The 14592-nt window shown below is 39.6% G+C and overlaps 1 protein-coding gene across 7 annotated transcripts in view; it reads right to left on the minus strand.

Moving 5' to 3' along the window:
- Nucleotides 1-14592, minus strand: part of GRIK2 (glutamate ionotropic receptor kainate type subunit 2) — a 591038-nt gene that overhangs the window by 334516 nt on the left and 241930 nt on the right. For all 7 annotated transcript variants that reach the window (XR_013541731.1, XM_020780740.3, XM_020780821.3 and 4 more), the window contains exon 3: nucleotides 12272-12529. Coding sequence is in view for 6 of the 7 variants with exons in the window: in XM_020780740.3 (XP_020636399.1) it covers nucleotides 12272-12529 (258 nt within the window). In the remaining variant the exon portion in view is untranslated. The remainder of the gene's footprint in view (nucleotides 1-12271; nucleotides 12530-14592) is intronic.

Genomic DNA, 14592 nt, shown 5'->3' on the forward strand with positions numbered 1-14592 from the left:
TATGCATTTCCTGGCATATGAAGGCAAAGTGTGGTGTCAGAACTGACTACAATATTATTTCAGTCCTCTGCAGATATTCACACCAGAATATAATGGGAAAAACAGTTGGTCATGAAAAAACAATGTTAAATGTACTCAATGTAGTCAACTATTGCAGCATCAACTGTCACAGTGCCACATAAATATATGCCACATAAAAGGAGGAAGGCTGAATATTTAATAAGGAAAATAATAAGAATGACCTTTATATGTGTCAGGAAATCAATAACTAAGAATACAACACCGTACACAAACAAAGCATTCCACACTACACAGTTACAGTTGTTTGTTGTGACTTCAGCTGTTATGCCATCATCCTACAGAATATTGGTGGGACATTTAGAATGCTCTGTTAGAGAGCTTTAATGCCCACCCTTGAATTCCACTAGAGTCCCCTCAAAAGAATTCTGAAGAACAAAAATGAAAGAAACATCATCTGGCATTTTTCATATTCTGACTTAAGACAGATTCAGATGAAGGGCCCCTAATGACAACAGTGAGAAGGGACTGCAGCTATTTCCTCTTTTATTCTGTAATGGAGTTTCCATCACCATTATCTTAGAACTGCAGAGCTGGGAAGGACCCTATAGATCATCAAATCCAGCCCCTGTCAAGGAGGTACAGTGGGGGGGGGGGGAATCGAACTCCCAACCTCTCTGAATCCACAGCCAGATATGCACCTAAATCCCTGAGCTGCCCAGCAGTTTGGAAGACAACGGACAGAAAAGGCAAGGGAGAGTTAATATAGAGAAACACTACAGCGTTCTTGTGAAGTTCCATGAATAAGGCAGGTGGATGGCAGGTTAGAAAGACTTGTTAGGAAGCACTCTGATTCCTTGCTAAATATAGCATTATTCTAAACTACAATAGTTACAGCAGCTTCAACTATGATGATGTAAGGCTCGCTTGCACCATTCATCATGGTGAGGAACAGATACTTTAAGAGCAGAATACAGCTGCAGTTGCCTGAAAGACTTTTCTGCTAAAGAGCTCTGTTATTGTAGTTCTCGGGAGTGAATTAGACCTCTACAAATCCCAGACGTTGGCATGCAGTTAAAGTTGTATCAAATAGGAATGTGAAAGAGCACTCACTAGATGTCTCAACACTATGAGATACGTCAGTGGAAAACTTCCAAGTCTCATAAGATTCCTCATCTAGAGACCAAAAGAGGGACAATGAGTGCTTCTTTTCAGCATCAAACATTGTACATGATGGTTGAAATCCTGTTGTACAGTTTACATAAACAGCATAACCTTTGGAAGCAAATTGCTGGAAGTTAAGATGCCTCATTAAGGCATTATCTGTTACATATTGAGTTGAAACATCTATTGAGATTTCTTAACTCGTAGCAAGTCACAAGTTACATTCATTGTATAACTTTACAGCAGGATTTCAGCCAGTGTCTTTGCAGTAGTCCGCACAGAGCTAGAGTCCTTTTCCTTTAAGAAGCAATGTACAAACACACAACAAGCAGAAAAGGACTGGCTCATTTTTATTTTTTTAAGACCCCCACAAACACTGATGCTGTGGATTCTTACTCTGTAGCTCACACAACAAGGCACCAGTGGTTGCAGTTCTGACAATTTGTGTAAACTGCACAAGTCCAATAATTATACAGTTTGCAGGAGATCCACAAATGGCATGAAACCTGTCAGGTGAATGGCATGAGAAAATATCTCACCAAACAGGGAGAGGAGGAACTTCCTGCAATTCCTTGCCTGAGATGACAACAGGAGCATGGACTCAGATCCCTCGTATCAGATAGATATATCGTATTTTTCCATATATACAGTGACACTTTTTCCTCAAATAATTAGAAAAAAAATTGAGGGTCATTTTATACACAGAAGGAGGAAGTCGCACGTGTGCTCGGGCGCCTCTTGCTGCTGCCACCGCTGCCCAATTGCCTCTTCCAGAGCTCAGGAGGGTGGTGATTGGGCAGGCAGTGGAGGCAGCAAGAGACAGAGGTGGAGGAGCAGTTGCCCATTAACTGTTCCTCCACCTCCATCAAGGGTCAAAATTAGGGGGTAGTTTTATACATGGGGGGCACAAACACAGAAAAATATGGTAGCTGTGTTGTGAAGATCACACTCTTGAACTTCCAAATCAGTATAGACAGGGCTATAGCTTTGGGCTACAATCGCGATTCCACTCAGTTGAAAGCAAGTGCCATTCAACTTAGACCTATAGAGCATAGACCTATAGAGGCTTGCACAGTACATTTCCCTTCCTGATCAACACACATTTACACTCTCCGTTCATTTTGTTCTTAATGCTTCTAATGCCAACAGATAAGGAAAAATGAAAACGTGATTTATGAATGAATCCTGCATAAATGTTTCTGACTTTTTAACTATTACAGCAAAATCCTGCAGCATGTATAGTCCTTCCCCTTTGGCTTTTACTAAAACAGAAAAAAAATAGACTTTCTGATTCTTAAATCATTCACCTACAGTCTTCACAAACACCAATGGAAGCAGAGGGTCTTGTCACATGAATATGGCATACACCATCAGATGCCATTGAACAACATACAGTAGTACCTTGGTTTACAAACTCCTCGGTTAACATAATTTTTGGTTTACAAATGGAAATCCATTGAAAATAATGCCTTGGTTTCCATTTTGTTTGTTTGTTTCAGTTTACAAAGAAAGTTTCCTCAGGATGCATTGTGCCTGGAGGTTTATAGTGCCACCTCTGTTCCTATAGCAATCTGTGTTCCAGTTTACAAATTTTTCGTTTTACATAATATCCCATATAACAGCGGTCCCCAACTGTTTTGGGACCGTGGACAGACACAGCCTGTGAGGAAGGCGGGGCACACACACCCCTGTGCTTGCGTGGGTGCACTCTTGGGTACATGCACAAAGCAGTGGGGGAGCACACATGCATGCCAGGACCACCATGAGCACTTCCCCACCCCTTTACACATGCACAGGAGTGCTTGCATGCATGCCCCCCTGCCCTTCACCCCTTTGAGCGGGCACTCTGGTGCTCAGGCGCATGTGTGAAGGGGTGGGGGAGTGCTCACACCAGCGCTGGCACACACGCATGTGTGCAAAGCAGCTGTGGGGAGGGGAGTCTGTGCAGGGGGGAGGGAGGTCTGTCTCCACGGCCTGGTCTGGCTCAGGCCATGGACTGGGTTGTTGACGTCCTCTGCTGTAGAACATATTAATTTCGTAAACCGCAGTACTACTGTAATGCAAATCAAAAGTGGTGGTACCTTATTTCTTCTTACCCACAGAGGATTCAGCTTTAAATCCATCTTCAAAACTTAACTACAAAGTACTATTTAAAATAGCACAGAACTCCTTTTAGCTTAGAAAAGATTAGCTTGTGCGGCTGGCTTTTTTATAAATCCAAGGGAGAAACTATACATCATTTTGCTGCCTATAGAGTTTTTTAAAGTCCTTAGGAGGAATACAAGAGATCAAGCAGTCTTGCTTTTTTGCCATAACAGACATAAAAGAGACAGATTTAGTTAAAAGCTGCAGATATTTTGCAGGTGCCAGTTAGAAATGACAAAATACGTCAAAAAGAATTCTAGGCATATTTGTTTAGAATTTTCTGGGAAACAAATGTGGTCTTCATGAATAAGTATAAGAATGTGGAAACCTATAGCAAAAAACACTGTATTATCCCATGAGCAGAACTAGGGAAAGTTATACAGTGGTGCCTTGCTAAACAGTTACCCCGCATGACAGTTTTTTTGCTAGACATTGACTTTTTGCGATTGCTATAGCGATTCGCAAAACAGTGATTCCTATGGGGGAATTTTGCTGGACAGTGTTTGGTCCCTGCTTCGCAAACCAATTTTTGCTAGACAACGATTTTGACAGCTTCCTCCGTGCTCTCAAAATGGGTGTTTTCGGGACCTAAGCTTCGCAAGACAGCTATTTAAACAGTTGATCAGCGATTAGCAAAGTGGCTTTCCTATGGCCGATCTTCGCTAGACAACGACGATTCTTCCCCATTGGAACCCATTAAACAGGTTTCAATGCATTCCAATGGGGAAATGCTTTTTGCTAGATGATGATTTCGCTAAACAGCGATTTCAGTGGAATGGATTATCATTGTCTAGTGATGCACCACTGTATTTCAGAGAGTTTAACTCCTAGAATTTACTCCCCAGCCACATGTCTGCCTTCAGTATTTCAAAAGCACTGAGGTCCAAAAAGATGAGATAGCAGCCACATAATTAGAAGGTGATAAGATGTCACCACATCAGAGACACTGTTTTCCACAGCTGTCATGTTTGTGCAATCAACATACAAACAAAGCTTAATGTTTACCTCCTCCCCAGGGATTGTCGAACAAAAGCAAGCTAATTTAAAATTGGCCAAGCTAAAAAGCAAAAATAATTTGATATGCTTTACCTCTTAGATCAGCTCTACTTCTCATTGAGAACCAGCTACTGCCCTGACTTTCTGGGCCAGGTTAAGCAGCAAAACCAGTAACAGTACAAAATGAAGTACAAGGAGAAAGCCCTTCCTTTAAAAAAAGAAATAAGCTTTTTCCTAGCCTCTGTAGAAGCTAAGATACACCCATGGCTCTGCTTTTTCTGCTTTGTAAGCTATTAGCATGCTCACATTATTCAGTGTTTTCAGCCACCAGATGAAATCACAGCCATGATTGACACACTCCTCTGTGAAGACGAGACTTCTTGGTTTGAATTAAAGTTTTTTGTTTTAGTCCCTCCAGCAGGGAAGTGGTGCCCTTAATAATAAATAAAATAAACTCAGAATGATGATGTTGATAACTGTGCAGCAAAGATTTAAAACAAAAGAGGCAGCAAAAATACATAAGAGTTTGCAATGATCAAGCCTCACATAAAAATATCCCCCACTATTTTATTTTATTTATTTATTTATTTATTTATTTGATTTGTATCCCGCCCATCTGGTAACTCGGTACCACATTATAACCCTGCCAACGCATCCAGATAAAGCCTCTCATTATTTTGCTCGCATGCATCATGTGCAACTATGTTCAGGCCATTATGGATTAAGTTAAAGTAGACTGATCTTATATTATCTTGCATTTTGCTGCAGAACCAGAGAGTTTAGGAACCACCTGTATTCCTGCAGAGTATGATAGTTTTACCCAGTGATTCCTAAACTTGGCGATTCATATGTTTATGGCCAAATTGCAGGAGCTCTAGTCAGCACAATCAATGGCTAGTTTCTAACTATCTGGAAACTACAGCAGCTGTCAGTAGAGTAGAGACCAACAACATCAGGAATCCCAACAGTATGGAACAGGAATTGGTTACTGTGACCTGTAGAAGAGTAAGAGTAAGACTAGAAAAGATGTACAGTCTTCTATTAAGGTAATGTTATCAAGTGAAGCATCTACTGCCTTCTGCTAAAGAAATGCGTTTGAAAGTGGTCAGAGAAAGCATTGTCTTTGTGCAGATGTGCATAGGTACTTCTTGGATGTACTTGAGTATCTCTCTGTGTGAGTGAAGTGATGAGAGCCTGCATTAGGATACACATTCTTCCTCTGCCTAATACAGTAAGTTTCACATTGAAACCACCATCCTTAGCAAACAGTTGCATTATGTGATTTCTAGTCAATCTGGGGAAAAGTGTCAAAGTAGGGACAGACATTCTAGAACAAGAAAAAAGATCATTTCTGAAGAACCAATGGCAAATGGAGGGAACCATATAGTTCCAGTTCTTTATTTCAGAACTAGCAATTCATGTAATGAGTTGATACTGTCACTACAGTATGTTCATGCTTCAATGTTAACAGCAATGGATTAATTTTCCAGTTATTAACGTTTAACATTAAGTGATTAATGTTTGCATATAGTGTTCCAAGTTCTGATTTATCAGTAAAGAACCCACTTCCCAATCTGGCTTCCATTGACCGTAGAACAAACAGTTCCTCTCTGCCACTCAAACTATGAGCCGCTCCTAGTTTTAAGGAAAGAGGGCATTCTTGGTAACTTGAAATGGATGCTTCTGTCTTAAAACATTGTTTTTGAAGTTATGTAAACAAGTTCAAAAATCTGAAGGCAAAAACCAGAGAAGATGGACATTATCATGAATAGCAGATGCTTTAGGAAAGAGGTATCCGTGACTAATGGCTCATGATTAAATACAGCAAAACAGCAGCTTGATTATATGCTTGGATCCAACATAACAATGTGAAAGCACAGGCTGCAGCTGTGGTTAAGGATGTATCAGCTACACCAAACAGAAAGAGCATTCACAGCCAAGAAAGGATTTTGACATTGCCATGTTCATCTGTGTGTTAGATCTTGGACAGAGTACTTCCATGTGATTTACATGCATTTTCTCCTTAAGATGACTAGAGAGCTTCAGCTGGTACAAAATTCTGTAGCTCACCTCATTTTTCATTTTTATATCTAAGATTTATAGGTAGCCTCACTGCTGAAGCAAACAGCAAGGCAGCTTAGAACGATAAAACAAACCACATTATCTCCGCTTCTTAAACTAACAAACTTGGCATCAAAGTCTGCTACAACTTGAAATGGCTTCATCTGTTTACTTAATGGGATGTACAGAAGGGTTGGCTTGCCAAGGTCCCATTTGTTCAATGGGTTTACCCTAGTCAGAACTAAGAATCGGCTACAGGCCACAGCTATCAGTGGTGCTGTACCTGCAATGCCTGATCACCAAAATATCATTTAAAGAAATAAGGGCCAAGTGGGTCCTTCACCATTTCCAGTCTGGACCATAGCAGAGGACTTTACCCTTCAAATTAGTATCCTGACTGATGCTGGATTATTTAACTATTCTAAAGTAACGGGAGTATTATTCCATCTGACTTTCCATTTCAAGGCATTTCCTTAAGACAGTGTTAGGCAAATATAGTCCATTACATGTTTTTTGACTGTAGCTCTCGTAAACCATTCCCATTGGATATGCTGGGTATGGATGGTGGGTGATATAGGCTACATAATAATTGGTAGACTACTTGCATACTCTGAACAGCACCCTGGGACTGAATAACCAACAACAAGGGAGGAAGGACTGAATAACCAACAACCAACCAACCAAAACACCAAATGCCAGACTAAATGCTTCTCTCTGAGTTGAACTGTAACCACTATTTTGTAATTCAGCTTGTTACTTCTGTAATGTCATTCTTCCTGTTTGCACTTATCACCTTCATAGTTATTAAAAGTAATTTGAATTTTAGCTCAACGTTATTGGCCGGAATCTGGTGGGGGGGACATATTATTATTATTATTATTATTATTATTATTATTATTATTATTATTATTATTATTATTATTATTATTATTATTATTATTATTATTATTATTATTATTATTATTATTATTATTATTATTATTATTATTATTATTATCGTTATCGTTATCGTTATCGTTATCGTTATCGTTATCGTTATCGTTATCGTTATCGTTGTTGTTGTTGTTGTTGTTGGTGGTGGTGGTGGTGGTGGTGGTGGTGGTGGTGGTGGTGGTGGAAGAAGGACAAGTATAGCCAGGAATTCATCATGTCAAGATATCTCTTCTGCTGATCTCATCTCTATTTGGGGGGGGAGGGGTAGGCACAAAGAGCCCAAGAAGTATTATTCATTTGTAATTATTCATGATAATTGATCTTCCTAACTAAACATTTCAAAGGAGGTGAGGCTGGGGAGTGCCGAACACTTGTGTGGCTGAAGTACAAACTGGGATGAACTGAAAACCAGTGGTTCGTGCCCATCTCCAGTCTCTACCTTGCTGATTCAAGAATCAGCCTAAAATGGGAACATATGTGCAAAACCACCTTCAAATCTGCTCATAACCAAAGCACACCAGGTCTCTCCTGCCAGCAAAGCCACAGTTCTTAAGATGCAGATTTAGGCAGTGCACATTAAAAAGGTCAGTTTCCTTGATAATAAAGGCTCCTTTTCAGTGGAGCTGATACACAATACATTTTCACCACATACATTAAAAATGGAAGAGGCAGTTATGAAGTGCAAGAGATAAAATCTCTTTGTTATAACTATAGTTTATCACTCCCATAACATGTTCTTACTCTGTGCTTGAACTAAGTTGCCCATAAATCAAATTTTTTATTGTTATTAATTAATTATAGTACTGCAATCTTAAAGTATACAACACTTTATAACTGCCCAGCTCCATGCCATGTTTAGTTACAACCATAAATTGTTTATTACAAATTGTTTCTATAAAACATTTACATTACAATTTCAATATAATATACACCCTGTAAAATCTTAGATTTAAAAAGTGGAGATTTTGCCAGTAGAGTACCCCCCCACACTTTTTAAAAAATTCTGTGTTGTTTGGTAGAATGGCTAAAGGAAACCTCCAAAAGTCCACAACTTTCTAACAGCCTTCTGCTCAGGGTTTTAACCTCTCTAAAATTCATGAACATGTGCACCTATGCATTGTGCTCTCTGAAAAATTTAAAGGGAATATCTGCACATACATCGCTTGGAAGATATGAAACGTATTGCAAGTTGGATCAACAGTCAACTGCAGCAAGAGTTTTATGCCCTCTCCTATGACAGCTCCAGGGGTGCTGTGCCTGATCCAGATGTGCACTTTTTATCTAGATTCGAGATTGTGGCAAATACGAAAGGTAGTAGACATTAGGTCACTTATGCAAAAGCTTCCATAAATGTGATGAAGGTGGGTTGCTATCTTATTATGAGTCTGAATAAGTCCTAGTCTTTAGAGAAAGATAGGCAGGAGGTTAGACAGACAGACAGACAGACAGACAGACAGACAGACAGACAGACAGACAGACAGACAGACAGACAGGAAGGAAGCAAGCAAGGAAGGAAGGAAGCAAGGAAGGAAGGAAGGGTTTACCCAGAGGAAGCAGTGCAGAGGAACGCTAACACAGCATATTGTGTTAATTTTATGGAAGCTTTTTCACAGGTGTTCCCAGCTTTGAGTTCCCAAGTGTTCTTAGACTGCAACCCCCATGAATCCTGGCCAACACAGCTAATAGTGAAGACCTCTGGAAGTTTTAGTCCGAGAACATCTGGGGAACCAAGGTTGGGAATCTATGCTCGATTAGCAGTGCTTCCTGTCCACATTCTGAAAGCATTCTGCAAATTTATTTTATTTTATTTTATTTATTTATTTATTTTATTTATATCCCGCCTATCTAGTCGGTTAAGACCACTCTAGGTGGCTTACAGCAAAACATACAACAATATATATATAAACAATTTTACATAAAGAAAAAACTTTCAGCAAGGTGGGACAAAGAGTAGGGAGAGGAGAAGAAGGGGAGGTCAGGAGTTGATTGACGGGAAGGCCTGCCGGAACATCAATGTTTTTAGTTGCTTTTTAAAAATACCCAGCGAGTGGTAGTCTGGGAAACAGGATGCTTGGGCAGCAGTTGTCTTATACAGTGACCTTCCATTCACTCAATCTGTTAAGTAAAAAAAAATGCACACCAGTTTCTTCTGACCAGCATATGTGCTCCAAAGTTTCAGAGACAGTGGCACTCAATTCTGTACCGAGGATGTTTTGCATGCAAAACCACTGAACAAAGGCCTTCCTCACTCTTCTTGGCATACAGCCAGAGGTGGATCATGGCCAGAATAGGAGTTCCCCATCTCAAAGTGAAGTGAAGCACCTATGTCTATACCTATCAGCAACCACCAACCACCCGTGTAGCTATACAGATCTGGTAAAGCGGACACATTTAAATTCATTTTGGTAAGGGACATAATTAAAATGAGGAATTCACATCACTAGATACGTATTCATTTACAGAGTCTTTTCAGATTCATAATCACCATAACTCCACATGCCTTTGCTGCTACTTAGCAAACACTAGTATTGTTCTTATTGTCAGGCATGACATCTGTGCCTTTATGTTTACATTCAGCACACAGAGTTATTCTCAGTGCTGAAGTCAATGGCAAGCTGCTTGATAACACCAAAGCTACTTGAGTGTATCAAATCTCCCATGCATGCAAGAAGCAACATGCCTTTTGAATTTTGTTTCAAAATGCTATCAATGAACAGCTCCATAACTTGTCAGGTTGCAAAGTGCAAGTTTACAATTACAAATCTTCCTGCAAAATATAAAACATGGGCTTCACAGAATGCCCTGTAAATAAAGACACCAGGACACAAAACAGAAAATTCTCCCTGCATCATTTTCTAGTAGAAATAGCAAAAGAAGGTTGTTTTCATGAATTTTTCAAATGTTTTCTTTGCATCAGGATGCCTAGGTAAATACTTGAATGAATCTTTTGCTTTCCTTGCCTTGATCTAAATTTCTCCTCTCCAATTTTCCCCAAATATACAAAAACATATCATACATAGTATGTACTAAAAAGAAGAATGCCCTTCTTTTTAAAGATTTTGCAACAAAGTCTCTTTACAGTACCATCACACTAACCAACTGCATACAGTCATGGCCAAAAATATTGGCACCCTTGAAGTTCTGTCAGAAAATGCAACCCTTCTCTCAGAACGTTGTTGTAGTTGCAAATGTTTTGCTACTCACATGTTCATATCTTTGGTTTGCATTGGAACAAAACACACACACACACACACACACACACACACACACACACACACACACACACACACACACACACACACACACACACACACACACACACACACACACACACACACACACACACACACACACACACACCCCAGAGAAGAAAAGTCAAATCTGATACAATCCCACACAGAAACCCAAAAATGCATTGGCCAAAATTATTGGCACCCTTAACTTAATATTTGGTAGCACCCTCTTTGGAAAAAATAACTGAAATCAATCACTTCCTGTAGCCATGAATGAGTTTCTTATACCTCTCTACTGGAATTTTGGACCACTCTTCTTTTGCAAACTCCCCCAGGGCCTTCAGATTTGAAGGATGCCTTCTCCCAACTGCTGTTTTCAGATCTCTCCACAGGTGTTCTATTGGATTCAGATCTAGACTCATTGCTGGCCATTTCAGAAATCTCCAGCGCTTTGTTTGTAACCATTTCTGAGTGCTTTTTGAAGTGTGTTTCGGGTCATTGTCCTGCTGGAAGTCCCATGACCTCTGGGGGAGACGTAGCTTTCTGACACTGGCCACTACATTCCACCCCAACATTCTTTGGTAATCATCAGATTTCATGCAGTTCACACAGTCAAGGCATCCAGTGCCAGAAGCAGCAAAGCAAACCCAAAACATCTTTGAACTTCCACCATGTTTGACTGTAGGGACTGTGTTCTTTTCTTTGAATGCCTCATTTATTTTTCTGTAAACAATGTCATGATGTCCTTGACCAAAAAGCTCTGCTTTTATCTCATCTGTCCACAGTACATTCTTCCAGAAGGATTGTGGTTTTTGTCACATAAGTTCTGGCATACTCAAGTCTTGTTTTTTTTTTTTTATGCCTTTGTGTCAGCAGTGGTGTCCTCCTGGGTCTCCTTCCATAGCATCCCTTTTCATTCAGATGGCAATGGATAGTGTGAGCTGACACTGTTGTACCCTGTGTCTGCAGATCAGCTTTGATTTGTTGGGAACTTAATCTGGGTTCTGTATCCACCATTTGAACAACCCTTCATTGTAATTTTTCAGTAATTTTGCTCTTCAATCCATGTCCAGGGAGGTTAGCTACAGTGCCATGGGCTGTAAAACTCTTGATGATATTGCACACAGTGGACACAGGAACATTAAGATCTCTGGAGATGGACTTGTAGCCTTGAGATGGTTGAGGTTTTTTCACAATTTTTTTTCTCAAATCCACAGATAACTCTTTACATTTCATTCTTTTCTCCATGCTCAGTGTCACACACAACACAAAGGTTGAGTCAACTTTTCTCCATCTTAACTGGTTGCAAGTGTGATTACTATATTGCCCACACCTCTTATTTGTGACAGATGTGTCTAAATACAAATTAAAGGAGCATCACATGCTTGAAAAGCAATTATTTTTAACAATTTAGACTGGGTGCCAATAATTTTGCCCAGTGCATTTTTGGCTTTCTGTGTGGGACTGTATCAGATTTGACTTTTCTTCTCTGTTTTGCGTGTTGTTCCAATGCAAACCAAGGAAATGAACATGTGAGTACCAAAACATTTGCAATTGCAACAATTTTCTGAAAGAAAGGTTGCATTTTCTGATAGCATTGCAAAGGTGCCAATATTTTTGACCATGACTGTATGTTAAAATACACCTGTATGCTTTTTCAGAGGATAACATGTATTAAGGACTCCCACAAATACAATGACAAAGTGCTTCAACGTGTTTACCTGTGCTGTCATCGTAAACAACTGTGACAGTTTTCCACTTGAAGAACTGCACAAGGTCAAGGATGGCACGGCTGAGTGAAGAGAAATCAGGATAAAGGCTGACATAAAATGAGTCTTTGTTGTCGGAAACCTGGTGCTTCCAGCGCGTCTGTATATGTGGAACGCCTAATGCATTGCAGATAGACTGCACTGCATTAGCTGAAGAGCTGTGGGAAGGTCCAAAGATAGCTGCCACTCCAAGAGAGAGCTGATCACAAGCTGAAAGGGAAGAAAAGGGCAATTAGCCATGTGCAAAGTAGAAAAAAAAGAAGAAGAAGCCAGTTTTTATCACACACTTTTCAAAACAACTTGGCCTCTCCAGGCAATAATGCACCTAATTTCAGTAAGTGCCCCATGTTTTTGGTTAATTAATTTGATGCAATGATCTACAGTTCATGAAAACATATGCCAGATAAAATTTGTCTTTAAGATTTCACAAGACTCTTGGTCATTTCCGCTGCAATACAAGGTTGTTCTCATGAATTTTTCAGAATTCCTCAGAATTTTTTTAAAAAATTGTTGTTGTTTAGTTGTTTAGTCATGTCTGACTGTTTGTGTTTGTATGCAGAGGCTATATTCAACAGTGTCTCTCTGTAGAAAGGAGGCCTTTTGATCTATTTTTAAAAGAATGTTTTATTTCAAATTTTATCTGAATGCAAAAACCAAAATTAACAACATTCATCAGACAAAACCTCATTAAGCCATAGGTAACCATATTGAGACTGAGACTTGTTGATCCCATTCCCAGCTGTAGATAATTACCAATCTCACTCCCATACATAAAAAGATTGTCAAAGTTTTTTTCCCCCTTAGGTTCATGGTTTGTACCTACAAATAAAGACAACAGCCTTAATGAAAGTCTTACCTCAGTTGACTGACTGGTTGGCTACAAAACCCAAGCTAGCATCTTAAAAACTTATTCTCAAAACTGGTAGCTTGAGGGTCATTACCACTTCCTCCAACAGCTTGTGAATACATAACTACAATGATGGCTTAGTCTTAACACCTATGAAAATCTTTGCTCTAGCAAAGAAGCCTTTATTAATAGAATGGGGAGGAAAGCTCTTTCGCCAGTTCCTTTCCTCCTCCTGAAAGGTTCCTGTAGGTTCTCCAAATCTAATCCTTCTCTGATAGAAGTACCAGTCTCATTCCCATACATAATAAGGTTGTCAACTTTTAGGACACAGTAAAAGTGTCAAGGAGGGCTGCTGAAGGGAGATGGTAGCCTTGATAATCCCCCCCGTCTCCATGCCACTGCCTGAAGCCTCCATTGCTCCATTTCAGTAGACTGATCCGAGGGACACTATTAGATGTTATTGTCCGCTTTCCTGCTGTTTATGCATGCAAAACACCAACAACAGAAGCTTCTGTGATATCATAACTGGTCATGTGATCAGGGATGCGACTGTGTTGACTAGCAGCTCAAAATATTGCTGCAGCAGCTTTTGCAGTTGGATTTCTATATGCCTGAATATTGAATAGGATCCTGCCCTATGTGTTTTATAATTTCTTAGCTTTCACTTGAGCACTTCTTCACTGGTCACCCTCCAAGAATTCCAGGAAATCCAATAATTTCTTAGGATACTGTGAGAAATTCATGTTTCAAGTGCTTCTACAGTGGTGCCTCGCAAGACGATTGTTCTGCAAAAATCGTTGTCTTGTGAAAAAATCGTCTTGCGAGGTTCCCTATGCATCAGTCTTTTAAAAAAGTCTTGCGAAGCATTGGTCTCACAAAAAAAAAAGTCTTGCAAAGTACGGTCATAGAAAAAATGTCTTGCGAGGCACCATAGTGATCACAAAAACAATCATCTTGCGGGTTTTTCGTCCCACGAGGCAATTGTCTACCGAGGCACTACTGTATTTTTTTTAAAGCAGCTGTGTCCATAATTCAATGCCATACAATAGAACTGATAATACATAGTATCATACAATGGACTTTCCGAAAAACAATTCAAAATTCTTGTTTTATATAACATTCTACACTTTTAAGAAAACTGTTCTGGCTCATCTCTGTTTTGAATTTTTTTTCCCATGGTTACAATTCCACAGTTCAGTTCACCACATCCCATTTATCATCATATTCTATGCTTTCATTTGGGATTTTTAACTGCATGAACCATGAACTTAGTTTTCTTAACATTCATTTCTGGACCATAATCATTACTCACTTCATTGCCTTTATTCAGTACCCTTAACAGATAATCTGAATTATCAGCCTGTAATACCGTGTCTGCATACTGGATGTTGATGATAATTTCTCCATTGACAATAACCCTGCCGTC

The sequence above is a fragment of the Pogona vitticeps genome, chromosome 1 (assembly GCF_051106095.1).
Source record: "Pogona vitticeps strain Pit_001003342236 chromosome 1, PviZW2.1, whole genome shotgun sequence".
NCBI classification, from domain to species: domain Eukaryota; kingdom Metazoa; phylum Chordata; class Lepidosauria; order Squamata; family Agamidae; genus Pogona; species Pogona vitticeps.